Source organism: Giraffa tippelskirchi, chromosome 9, assembly GCF_054371585.1.
Source record: "Giraffa tippelskirchi isolate mGirTip1 chromosome 9, T2T-mGirTip1v1.2.pri, whole genome shotgun sequence".
In the NCBI taxonomy this organism is placed as follows: Eukaryota; Metazoa; Chordata; class Mammalia; order Artiodactyla; family Giraffidae; genus Giraffa; species Giraffa tippelskirchi.
Genome location: NC_137283.1, coordinates 159,525,366 through 159,538,828, shown reverse-complemented (window position 1 = coordinate 159,538,828; position 13,463 = coordinate 159,525,366). Strand labels below are relative to the sequence as shown.

The 13,463-nt window shown below is 54.1% G+C and overlaps 1 protein-coding gene across 4 annotated transcripts in view; it reads left to right on the top strand.

Moving 5' to 3' along the window:
• The window catches only part of AGPAT4 (1-acylglycerol-3-phosphate O-acyltransferase 4), a 141,698-nt gene extending 130,885 nt beyond the window's left edge, over positions 1-10,813 (top strand). For all 4 annotated transcript variants that reach the window (XM_081524437.1, XM_081524439.1, XM_081524440.1 and 1 more), the window contains exons 7-9: positions 232-307; positions 8,284-8,482; positions 10,245-10,813. In XM_081524437.1, coding sequence (XP_081380563.1) covers positions 232-307; positions 8,284-8,482; positions 10,245-10,339 — 370 coding nt within the window. In that variant the 3' untranslated portion in view covers positions 10,340-10,813. The remainder of the gene's footprint in view (positions 1-231; positions 308-8,283; positions 8,483-10,244) is intronic.
• Positions 10,814-13,463: the final 2,650 nt, after the last annotated feature.

Below are 13,463 nucleotides of genomic sequence, written 5' to 3'. Positions count from 1 at the left end.
TTGTTGAATCAGGCCCTGGGCCATTCCCTGGTGGCCCTTGACTGCATCGGGCCTAAATTTCTCCAGTCCAAGGAGGGTGTGGATTTCCCCCCTTTTGATCAATTGCATTACCCTCTCACTTCAACATTACCCAGGCTGCCTATTATGTTAGTTTGAACATTGTTAGTTTGAACCGGTGTTCAGGGCTCCTGGCGTGGGCCTCCCCCTTGCTAGCCACTCTCTGCCTTGCAGGCGGATTCCTCTAGAAGAAGTCCCGGAGGAGGAGGACAAATGTGCGGCCTGGCTGCACAAACTCTACCAGGAGAAGGTCAGTGCTGGGGGCTGGTTCTGCGCCGTCCAAGGCTCCCTTCCAAGTGGCAGCTGTGGGTGCTGGGGGCCTTTGGGAGTTTATGGAGGCGGCTGAGCCTTTCCCGTGGGGGAAACCTCATGCCCCGGATAACAACCATCCCAGATAATGATAGTCAGTAGGGGCTAAGGCTCTACTTGGCAGCAGGGAAAAGGAAAAAATCAAAAGCGAAGTCGCTCAGTCTTGTCCGACTCTTTGTGACCCCATGGACTGTAGACTACGAGATTCCTCCGTCTGTGGGATTCTCCAGGCAAGAATACTGGAGTGGGTTGCCGTTTCCTTCTCCAGGGGATCATCCTGACCCAGGGATCGAACCCGGGTCTCCCGCATTGCAAGCAGACAATTTTACCATCTGAGCCACCAGGGAAGCTCAGGCAACAGGGAAAGAACTCGCAAAATATTTTTTAAAGGGGGCTTCACAGAAAGAATGGAACTATGTTATGGGTGTAGTGGACAAAACAAAAAAAGGAAGTAATGGCCCCAGGAGCCCTTGTCCATTTTCCTGCCACTGGTCCCAAGGCAGAATATTCTTGGGGGTATGGGTGTTCTCTATGGGAGCAATGGCTGAGTCCACAGTTAGGTAGTGTGTCTGGTCCCAAAACATCACCAGCATAAGCAGGATGAAGGCCCACAAGGTTCAGCTGGGCCAGGTTTGATCTGTGCTGTGCCCACCCCATCACCCCTGCCCAGCCCCTGGACGCCTATCTGTGTCCAGCCCACGCCCACCCCCCCACAGCATCTCCAATCTCCCCCCATTCTCTTTCTGTCCTCTCAGCAAGGCCCCATCTTTTTAGCGGTTTCCCCCGACACAGATGTGCGCAGGGCAGAGAGAAATTTAATCACTATTGCACCGACTGCTCGCTCTTACGCAGGAGAAAAGTTAGCTTCCACCTGATGAGGGAGGCATTTTCAGGCACAGGAAAAATGTCTTTCTGAATCCGTCATCCATTTGGAACCCAAACCAGCTCGTTATCCAGAATCAGATACATTCCATAGGCTTCGGATTTCCTTTCACCAAAGTCCATGAATACGGGCTGGCTAACATTCACGTCTTTTCTGCCCCACGGCTCAAGAGAAGATGATCACACAGAACTTTAAGGGGACCTGCACTTCGCTGAACAAGAATTTTAATCCTACTTTTGAGAACATGTTAGGATTTCGGTCTAAAAAGACTCCCAAATCTCTCGGTTTTTGGAATCCGGATCCTGGCGCTGTACTCTTGTAGCCGGAAGTCGCGTCTGTGTTCCTAAGGACGAGCTTTTCCAGTAATGCCTGTAGACCCCTCTCTCCGAGCTGCCTTTAGTCTCCTGCCGGGGGCATTTACAGGTAGACCTGTCTGTTCTCTCACGAACACTCAGGAGAGACTGGTTTGCCTGCCCCCAGAGCACGGAATTGCAGACTCCTGGGCCTCAGCCTCGGGGCCTTAGGGGCTTTGAGGGGGAACCAGAAACGTGTGTTTCTGGAACGCTGCTGTTGATGTCGACGGGCTGAGGGCCCGAGGGTGGAAACACACTGCCTGACGCTTGTTAGCAGCGAGATGCTGCGTTTCCGACATTCTGTGCTGGTGCAGGCCTGGGCGTAGACAGAGAAACACAAGACAGCAGAAATTCCTTCCCTCGGGTTTCCTGCACGAGGCAGCATTTTCCTTGTGCTCTTTTCTGGTTTAGTCCTTTCAGTTCAGTTCAATGGCTCAGCCATGTCCGACTCTTTTGTGACCCCATGAATCGCAGCACGCCAGGCCTCCCTGCCCATCACCAACTCCCAGAGTCTACCCAAGCTCATGTTCATTGAGTTGGTGATGCCATCCAACCATCTCCTCCTCTGTCGTCCCCTTCTCCTCCTGCCCCCAGTCCTTCCCAGCATCAGGGTCTTTTCCAATGAGTCAGTCCTTCGCATCAGGTGGCCAAAGTATTGGAGTTTCAGCTTCAATATTAGTCCTTCCAATGAACACTCAGGACTGATCTCCTTTAGAATGGGCTAGTTGGATCTCCTTGCAGTCCAAGGGACTCTCAAACATCTTCTCCAACACCATAGTTCAAAAGCATCAATTCTTCGGCGTTCAGCTTTCTTTATGGTCCAACTCTCATATCCATACATGACCACTGGAAAAACCATAGCTTTGACTAGACAGACCTTTGTTGGCAAAGTAATGTCTCTGCTTTTTAATATGCTATCTAGGTTGGTCATAACTTTTCTACCAAGGAGTAAGCATCTTTTAATTTCACGGCTGCAATCACCATCTGCAGTGATTTTGGAGCCCCCAAAAATAAAGTCAGCCACTGTTTCCCCATCTATTTGCCATGAAGTGATGGGACCAGATGCTATGATCTTAGTTTTCTGAATGTTGAGCTTTAAGCCAACTTTTTCACTCTCCTCTTTCACTTTCATCAAGAGGCTCTTAAATTCTTCACTCTGCCATAAAGGTGGTGTCATTTAGCGGTAGAAAAAAACTGAAAAACATGCTAAGAAAAGGCCTCAGAACTGAATTCTTTCATAAGGAGCCACACACACAAACCACACACAAACGTGGCCCCCAAAACCCATAAAAGCAAAGCAGGTGTTTCTCTGCTGGCAACAGACGTTCAGGCGTGACCCTGTCATGTGAAGCGAGCTCACCGCGCTTTCCTTGGAGGCCCCTTTTCTTTTTACGGCCTTGGATTCCCCTCTAAACTGTGTCAGCACGAAGCGACGGTGGTCAGTTTGGAAGGAGTTCTTGGAAGGACCATCTAGGTCAGAGCTCGAGCTCGTGATGAGGAAACTAAGGTCCAGAGGCCGGCATCTTCCAGCTCATTCATCAAAGCCGGAGGCTTACCCCACAAAGGGCTGGAATCACAGCCCATCTCCGGTGCGGTGAGCAGACCTTTGAGGCTGCCCTTTTCCCTTGAGGGCTGACCACTGACCAGTAAGAGAAGGTGTTCAGCGGTACCTCCAAGAGGAAACGTGATCGACTTCTGTGGTTTCCGCTTCAGCCCCGTTTTCTCAGGAGCCTGTGAGGGTCTGGGGCTTGACATGCTTAAAATCCCAGTGGCCCACCACCTGGGGCCAAGGGGTGGGGCTTCTTTTTACCATCACTTTTCCAGTGGACAGTGTCGAGAGACAGTTCTATTGACTCCAGGCTTGGGGTTTTAGGGGCACAGCTCTCAGACTTAACAAAAAACGAAGGAGGTGGGCAGCCACGGACTCTGGGCCAACACTTTGTTCCAGCACGGACGTCAATACAAAGGAAGCCGCTTCTGCCATTTCAGCACTCTCTAAAACAGGAAGGGTATCAGCTCTGAAAACAGGGCCAGCCTTTAAGTGGAACAAATCTTGCATTTAGAAAATGTACAATGTGTAAAAAGTAAAGTAATGCTCAAAATTCTCCAAGCCAGTCTTCAGCAATACGTGAACCGTGAACTTCCAGATGTTCAAGCTGGTTTTAGAAAAGGCAGAGGAACCAGAGATCAAATTGCCAACATCCGCTGGATCATTGAAAAAGCAAGAGAGTTCCAGAAAAACATCTATTTCTGCTTTATTGACTATGCCAAAGCCTTTGACTGTGTGGATCACAATAAACTGTGGAAAATTCTGAAAGATGGGAATACTAGACCACCCGACCTACCTCTTGAGAAACCTGTGTGCAGGTCAGGAAGCAACAGTTAGAACTGGACATGGAACAACAGACTGGTTCCAAATAGGAAAAGGAGTACGTCAAGGCTGTATATTGCCACCCTGCTTGTTTAACTTACATGCAGAGTACATCATGAGAAACGCTGGGCTGGAAGAAACACAAGCTGGAATCAAGATTGCTGGGAGAAATATCAATAACCTCAGATATGCAGATGACACCACCCTTATGGCAGAAAGTGAAGAGGAACTGAAGACCCTCTTGATGAAAGTGAAGGAGGAGAGTGAAAAAGTTGGCTTAAAGCTCAACATTCAGAAAACTAAGATCATGGCATCTGGTCCCATCACTTCATGGCAAATAGATGCGGACACAGTGTCAGACTTTATTTTTGGGGGCTCCAAAATCACTGCAGATGGTGACTGCAGCCATGAAATTAAAAGACGCTTGTTTCTTGGAAGGAAAGTTATGACCAACCTAGATAGCATATTAAAAAGCAAAGACATTACTTTGCCAACAAAGGTCCATCTAGTCAAGGCTATGGTTTTTCCAGTAGTCATGTATGGATGTGAGAGTTGGACCATAAAGAAAGCTGAACTCCAAAGAATTGATGCTTTTGAACTGTGGTGTTGGAGAAGACTCTTGAGAGTCCTTTGGACTGCAAGGAGATCCAACCAGTCCATCCTAAAGGAGATCAGTCCTGGGTGTTCAGTGGAAGGACTGATGTTGAGGCTGAAGCTCTAATACTTTGGCCACCTCATGTGAAGAGTTGACTCATTGGAAAAGACCCTGATGCTGGGAAGGATTGGGGGCAGGAGGAGAAGGGGACGACAGAGGATGAGATGGCTGGATGGCATCACCAACTCGATGGACATGAGTTTGGGTAAACTCCGGGAGTTGGTGATGGACAGGGAGGCCTGGCGTGCTGCGATTCATGGGGTCGCAAAGAGTCAGACAAGACTGAGGGACTGAACTGAACTGAACAACGTGTATTACATGTCAGCATTTGGGACACCCTGCCGCGGCTGGGGGGTGGGGGGTGGTTCCAGCTTTGAGAAGCATTAACAACCCTTGTGTACTCTCCTTGGGGACCCACGGCTGGCTCCCAAGTGAACTCTACCGTGAACCCGTGATCCTAGACCCTTCTCTCCCCAGAGACTTCATGGTTTCTCAATTGTGTGGTTTGTAACTTTTCGTCTCTAATTGAAAGTGTTTCTCTGGGTTATAGTTGGAAGTTTGTGGAAAGGATTAGCAGTTTGCCATTCATGGTGCTTCCCGGGTGGCTCAGTGGTAAAGAATCTGCCTGCAATGCAGGAGCCATGGGTTTGATCCCTGGTTCAGGAAAATGCCCTGGAGAAGGGAATGGCTACCCACTCTAGTATTCTTGCCTGGGAGATTCCATGGACAGAGGAGCCTGGTGGGCTAGAGTCCCTGGGGATGCAAAAGAGTCGGACACGACTGAGCGACCAAACAACAGTTTGGGGTGCCACTTAAGGCACGGGTGAAAGAAGCCATGTTGCGAGGGGCCCTGTGGGTGTTCCCCGGGTTCCCGAGGCCAAGGCCGGTCTGATCGGGTACAGGGCAGGGAGGAGCTCGAGCACCGGCCTCGGGACCTGGAATTATGTGGTTTTCAAGCTGCCGCTGGGTGTCCCACTTACACAGAGGGGATCGCTCCTTGGAAGGGTGGCAGACCTGGCCCCACAGCGCCATCCTCTGCAAACACCACTTTCCCTGGCCCGAGCCCTGGCTGATGCCTGGGGGGGATGTTCCCAGAAGTCTCCCCCGCCCCGCTCCCCACCCCTCCCAGCTCTCTCCGTCCCACTTTCTTTTTCCTCTTCTTTTCTTCCGTTGCTACCCCAAGGTCATCAGAGAAAATTTCGTTTGCCGAGTGAACGCTGGCAAGGCCCGCTTAGTCCAGCTGTACATGGGCTCCCAGCCTCCATGCCCTCCTGGCTGCTGCATTGGTGGCAGCTGCTCTCACTGTGGCCTCGGGGCACTTGTCCTCTGCCAGCAGGCTCTCCTGCTCCTACAGACTTGGGGGTTGATGTTTCTTTCTAGGAATCCGTTCCCACTTCCAGTGTATAACATGCCACACGATGATAAGATGTGGAGACCAAAAATGGAGGCACCATTAACGGTCTTCTCCCTGCCGGGTGGACTTTATTACAGAAGTAACACGGCCCAGAGGGGGCTGTGCAGCTGACGTCTGGCCCCGAGCCAGGCATCCGTGTCCCACCCGACACGGTCACAAGGTCACAGGGACGCGGCCCGGGAGGCTGGCGGGAGTCACAGGGCCACTGGGGAACAGTGGGGGGGTCTCGGGTAAGGTTTGGTTTTCTAATCGAACCAGAGGAAAAAACTGAATGTGAATTCTGAATCCTGCTGACTCCTAGAAAAGGGAGTACCTTCTCCTCTTGTTAGAGGTACACAGGAAAAAATCTTGGCTTAGCAGATGTCTTACTGGAAATGAGACAGAAAAAGCATCCCCAGCTCCCCACTGTAACATTACACTGCCATGCTAAGTCACTCAGTTGTGTCCGACTCTTTGCCACTCCATGGACTGTGGCTTGCCAGGCTCCTCTGTCCATGGGATTCTCAAGGCAAGTGTGGGTTGCCATGCCCTCCTCCAGGGGATCTTCCCGACCTGGGGATCTTACCCACAGCTCTTACGTCTCCTGCGTGGGCAGGTGGGTTCTTTACCGCTAGTGCCACCAGGGAATCACAACATTATTACAATAGAAAAGCACTATCAAGGCTATTGAAGGAAAAAATTAGAGAAAAGAAAACTCGCCCATTTTTTAAATGGGTGAATTTTATGATATGTAAATGCACCCCAATAAAGCTTTTTTTTTTTTTAAGGCACAAAAGTATCATCTCCTGTCTTAGTCCAGTCCAAAGTGCCACAGGATGGGTGGCTTATAAACAGCAGAAACTTCTTCCCCCCAGTTTTGGAAGTTGAATGTTGAGGAGTTCAAGATGAGGGTGCCAGCGTGGTCGGATTCTGGTCCCAGCCGTCGTCCACGCTGCTGCGTCCTTACGGTCGAGGGGCGAGAGAGCTCTCTGGGGGTCCCTTTTATAAGGGCGCTAATCACATTCGTGGGGACTCCACTCTCATGACCTGTAACACCCTGCAAGGCCCCTCCTTCTCATACCTTCATCTTTGGGGTTAAGATTTCGGCATAGGAAATCAGGCAGCCAGGCACAAACTTCCAGTCCACTGCACCCTTGTTACCTTCTTATCAGGCTTCACCAGGATGAGAAAAATCACCCAGGTTCTGGCAGGAAGTGGAGCAGGAGGCATTGGCAAGTTAGGTACCATCTTGCGGGGCATCCACACGTCACTGTCACTGCCAAGGAAGTCCTCCGCTTAGCGGACTGGCTGTGGCTCCCTCACCTCCGTTTTTTTGGTTTGTCTGTGCTGGGTCTTCCTTTCCGTGCCACTGCACACGCCTCTCTTGCTGCCGCAAGCCAGGGAGCTGCTCTTCATTGCTGTGCGTGGGCTTCTCACCACAGAGGCTTCTCCTGTGAGGCTGGGGCCTTAGGGCGCACAGGCTTCAGGAGTAGCTGCACACGGGCTTGGTTGCTCCGTGGCCTGTGGCATCTTCCCAGGCCGGGGGGTCACATCCATGTCCCCTGCGTTGGCAGGGAGGCCCCTATCTGCTGTGCCACCGGGGAAGCCCTCCTTTACCTCTTGAGGGTGGGACACTCCGCACACGGTCCATTGTCTGTTTACAATTGCTTGATCACATGCTTTCCCTGAGACCCTCCTGACCTCCCCGCACCCTCCAGGAGACCCAGGAGGGAAGCTGAGGGGCAGGGGTTTCCGGGGGGCAGGCAGGAGCCTCCATGCAGAGCCCCTGAACAGACCAAGAAGAGCCAGAGACGCTCCTTCCAAAGCGGCCCATGTGAGGATTCATTCTAATCACGACCTTGGGAGGTCAGAAAGTGGCATCATCCAGTACATCTTGGTTGGGGAAGAAGACGAGTATGGCTGACTTTAGACATCTCTTTCTCAAGTGGATAAAAGTTTAGCACTTAATTTTGGTTTAGCATCAAAATTCAGCACTTAAGGTAGAGGGTTTGGGTGCACGGAAGCTCATTTCTCCCGAAAACTCGACTGCCTAGAGAACTGGGCCATAGTGAGTGAGCCGGCTGTCTGGAACACCGATGGGCTTTGCTGGGCCAGCGCCCTGTCGCCCCCGGGATGCTGTTAGGGTATCTGGGTCGAGCTGGGGAGACTCGCGTGGCCTCGCCTGGGCTGGGGAGGGTGGGACCCAGTGGGCCCGGGTTGGGGTGGCCGGGTGGCAGGCGGTCAGCGGCCCTGTGCCCGCAGGACGCCTTCCAGGAGGAGTACTCCCACACGGGCACCTTCCCCGAGACGCCTATGGTGCCCCCGCGGCGGCCCTGGACGCTCGTCAACTGGCTCTTCTGGGCCTCGCTGCTTCTCTACCCCTTCTTCCGCTTCGTCGTCAGCATGGTGAGCAGCGGCTCCTCCCTGACGCTCGCCAGCTTCGTCCTGGTCTTCTTCGTGGGTGAGTCGGGGCCGGCGGGGCCGGGGCCGGGTGGGAGCCTCTGGGGGCGGGGGAGGACGGGCCCCGGAGGGGAGGAGCGCCCCGGTCGGAGTCCTGAATCCCGGAGCTGGAGGACCGCCTCACCGCCTCCTGGTGCGCGCACGCGCGCACGGGGCGCTGTGCACACGGGAAGCCAGCCCCTCCGGGGACGAGCTCCTGGTCTCTGCAGAGGGCTCTTGTCACACTCGCTTCCTCCTCACCTGCAAGAAAACCATTTCCTGGGTCCCAGCAGGAAGCGACTAAGGCTCTTTGTCACCAAGAACAGGTCTGGATCTTTTGGGGGAAGTCAGCGTGGGCGCTTCTCCTTGGCTGGCTGCCACGTGGAGACAGTGGTCAGCTCAGTCCTTTCGTGCGTCCCTTTGGGCTTTGACCTGGGCGTCGTTTCAAAGGACCGCTGTTTCTCCATGGCCCATGCTTCCCTGGATACTGCTGCTTTTTGATGGCAGGGGCGGCCAGTTCCCGCTACAGTTTCTAGGCCGGGTATGGCCTGGCCGGCCGTGTGTCCAGGGTGGGGGGCTGTGGTCTCCAGGCCCTGCCGGAGGGGATGGACCCCGCCTTGCGCAGCAGCAGCAGCAGGAAGGCAGCACCCTCTGGAGGAGTCTGGGGCTCCCCGCAGGTGACCGCTGGAGACACAGGGCGCCTCCAGCTTTGGAGGAACCGACTACTGTCTCCCCAAGGCCTCATCACCCCTGAGCCCGCGCCTTGCTTCCCCCTTCCCTGAATTAAAATGTCTTGGTCCTCTCACAAAGCCTTTCACCCCTGGAGTCACTCCACAACGCCGTCAACTCTGCGGCACAAAGTTCTAATACTGGGGCGGGGGACTGATATTCGGAGCTGGCCCCAGGCTGAAGGCAGCCTGTTGTAACGGACCCACGGGCTCCGTGAGCCTCGTGGGCTGGGTGGACCCCTAACCCCGTCCCCGGTCTGACAGTTCACAGACAGGATCCTGAGGCCCTGGAAACTCACACATTGCGACTTGGAGGTTTCATCCACTCCCCTTCTATCCACTTTTTCACGCGTACTGCAAGCAGGCTGTGCTGTCAGGCTGTGATGGTGCCGGGCTCATCAAGGGGATTGAGGTAGACATGGTCCCCGCACCCAAGGAACTCACTGCGCCTGTCCTCTCTGGAGGCAGCACGTAAACCGCAGCTCCTGCCTCCGTATCCTGGTTTCTAGCCTCTTGGTGGTTAAACTGGGCTCTCGCGTGCATCCTACACTTTTTATCTCTTTGGGCCAAATCCCGCTGTTGGAGAAAAGGCAGGCAGGGACACGGCTTGTCCGCTGCTCTGAAACTCACACCAGAAGCTGTGTTGAGACATGCTGGGAACTAAAATAGCTATTTGAGCCCCTGCATTGTCCAGAAATGCCCTTCCTTACGCTTTGCTGAAGGGTGCCTGTAAGTTGCTGCATTGCATTCACCAGAGAACCCTCTTTGTCCTAGGGATGGGCACCAGAAGGTACAGCTTAACACATTCTGCTCACCTCCACTGTCCAAGGATTGAAACTCACCACACAGAACAGCCTTGCTCTAACGTCTCTTAGTCCAGTTAGAACCCCGGCCCCATGCTCAAGGGTAACTGTCAGGCAGGGATGATGAAAAGCACCCCGGGTCAGCCAGCTCTCAGCTGATGCTTGAGAGTCACAGAGCTCCCTCCTTTATTCCATCAGGCAGGTCCCACCAGAGTCCCCACAGACCTCTGACCTGCCCTTCCTGTTTCTGCAGCTTCCATGGGGGTCCGATGGATGATCGGCGTCACGGAAATTGACAAGGGCTCTGCCTACGGCAACATGGACAGCAAGCAGAAACACAGCGACTGACCTGGGATGTGTCACCACCCGAAGGGGACCTTGGGGGAACTGGTGGAAGCTGCCATCACCCTTGGCGGGACCCAGTGACAAAGCTGGGTGAGCCCCTGCCGGGGAGGCAGGGGCTGCGGTCTCAGCGCCAGGTGGGGAGGAAGATGTACTTAAATCTTCTCTCTCCCCGCACGCTTTAGTGGGCTTCGGGTCTCGTTCTTTCCATGTGTGAGCCTGTGTGAGTGCGTGTACATGTGTGCTAAGAACATATGTGGGAATGAGGTGTGCGGAGTGTGATCATTCCGAGGGTATCTGAGGTGTGGGGGGAGGGCAGAAATGGGGACCTCGGAGGGTGGGGGGTTCCCTGCCATCCTTTGGTGCTGAGTTTTCTGTTAACCCTGGCTCGCTACAGAGTGAAAGACACTTTGGTAAGATGACTAAATTATGCCTCCAAAAAAAAAAAAAAAAAACAAAAATTAAAGTGTTTGACTTCTCTCTGGTGTGTGCACACAGCGCCCCCCTGCTTCCCTTCAGACCCCCTTCCTGCACTTCAGCGTTCTGGACCACGATGCTCCAGAGAGCACTCCCGAGCAGGGAGCTGGGGGCCAGGGGCAGGGGCGCGGAGGGCAGGCTGGGGTGGCCTGAGCAGGTGGGTTCCCAGCGGCAGGAGCCTGCAGTCTGTGTGGAGATGGCAGGTGCTAGAAGGCTAGCTGAGCACGTGTGTGGGACCCAGGGATGCCCCGGAGGCAACCCTGGTTCCCCCAGCCGCCCTGCAGTGGAGTCTGTCCGGCCTGAGTTGTGAAGATGTGTCCCGTCTCTGAAGAACCTCCTCGAAGAGCAGGCTCGTCTTGAACGCTGAGATGAAGGCTGGCAGTCCTGCAGGGATGTGAGAGATGCCTTGACATCTAATGTTTATCCCTGTAGCAAGCAGAAATTGGGTCCCCCAAACCAGTGCAGGCTCACTTTTACTAGAGGGCCGTACACAGGAGCCCAGGTGCCCCTCTGTGCAGGCTCAGACCGAGCGGACATGGGTACATGGTCCCCCCGGCTTCCGCCCTCCTTCTGGAAGCACAGACTCCCCTGATGGAGGAGCTTCACCCCATGGCACCTAGGGCCGCGTTTAGAGTAACAGTCCATGTACAGAATTCCGGCAAACTGCTGCCAGCCGTCAGATGCCAGGTGCAAAAGAAGAGCGGAGAAAAGCAGCAATATTTCCGGAGGAGGACGATGGGAACCTGGACGCTACGCGACCTCAGGCTGAGACGCCACGGCGCCGGGTCTCCTGGGTCCGTGCACGGAGCGGGGTGAAGGGCCGCTCCATGCCGCCCAGTCCTTACTGCTGTTCTGCTGAAGCTCTGTAAGGGGATGAACTGTCCCATATAGACAGTGGCCAGATACAATGTAAAGGCTTATTCTGTTCTGAACCACGTCCTAGGTTCACTCTTCAGTCACGGGAGTGCTCACCGCGCACAAGTGACGTTGCGAGAGGGTTTAAGAGGAGCTTTCTGCTGAAGGGAGGACAGGGCAGCATTGAGCCAAGACTGCAGAGGTGAAAAGGGGACACTCTGGTGTGGTCGTGGGAAGGGAGGGTCTGTGAGGCCCCCACCTGGGTTGACTCTTCCTGGTGTCCCCAAGGGCGGGGCAGGAGACCCCACTCCCCCACCCCGTGCCTTTCCCGCCCTGTGTCAGGCCGCCTGCAGGGGTCGCAAGTGCAGCCTCCCCCAGAGGCAGAGATGCTCAGGTGTGCACCTGTCACCCCCCACCGGGGTGGGGCCGTCCTGCCCCAGGCCCTCCCAGCGCCCTGGGAGACACAGGAGAGCCATCAGCATCAGCACAGCTCAAACCTGGCAGCTCATTTGCTGGAAGATCCTGTTTTCCCAACTGGCAAATGGGGGTGATAACACCCACCTCTTGGGTCGCCTCAAGGGTGAAATGAGGCCGTACATGTGAACACACTTTAAGCACCCCACAGCATTAAACAAATCAAGATTAGGAAGTTGCCTCCATGCTGCTGCATCTCAACAAAACGCTCAGAAATTACCTTGGGGTGTCCAAAAACGTGTCGTTTTTCTCACTGTCATCTTCCCATTCAGTAGCAATAATCTGTGTCCTAATCACATTCATCCACACCTTCTGCCTGGAATGTGAAAAGCACCGACAGGCACTTAAGGTTCTTCTGAACTTGTCTCAGGGACCACACACAGAACAACAAGCAAATGAACAAGGCCGCTGACAGCGCAGACCTGAGGGTCCGGGTTAGGGGAGGGCGGCAGGACATTCTCCCGGGGAAGGACTGACAGGCGCTCCTTCTAACACTGCCTTAGGACCTGAGTGTGGGGAGCCGGCCGGGACCCTGAACAGTTTCACAGGCTCACTCTTCCGTGAGAACGTTCTGTCTGGCGGGACGGGCACCTGGCCACTGCTCCTCTCCGGTCCCGTGATGGCAGAGACAGCCACGGAGAGACACATCACCCCTTCCCCAGTCCCTTAGCCTGCGTTCAGGGTCTCCCAGGTGCCACGGCCTCTTCAGCAGGGAGCGGGGCTGGTTCCCAGGGTGTCACTTTTCTAAGAATTAAAAACCTGTGGGCGTGAAGCCGCCCCTCAGTCCCCTTGCTCAGAGCCTGCTCTGAGACCCGACGTGGAAGAGAAAATGCCAAGTTCGCTTCACACTGGAGGTCAATGCAGGGTCCTCCCGGGTGCTAGGAGCCACGTCCTAGGCCTGCAGCTTTGAGGCAGGGGGCTGAATGCACTTGTTCCAGGAAACCAAGCCCACAAAGGGATTTAAAAAACACCAACCACGCGAGATGAGTTTACGGGAAGTTGACCATTCTGTGACTGACATGGAAAAAGTATGGATGCACGTTCTGGGCTGGTCAACTACCTCTTTACCATTTGTAAGAAGACAGTTTGCCTTTGCGTAGGATCACACAGCATTACTGGAATGTCCTTCTCTAAAGAGAGCCGAGTAAAAGCAGCTACGGATGTTTAAAGATTTTTAGATGTGCTTTTCTAATAGATCCTAAACGGATCTGAAAGACAGCGATTTAGATGTACAATCCAGCCACTGTCCAGCCGGAACGTAGAAACAGCTGTGACAGACACAGACGGGGCCGCAGCGGTTTCTGGTTTTCCTCCTGGTGAAGCG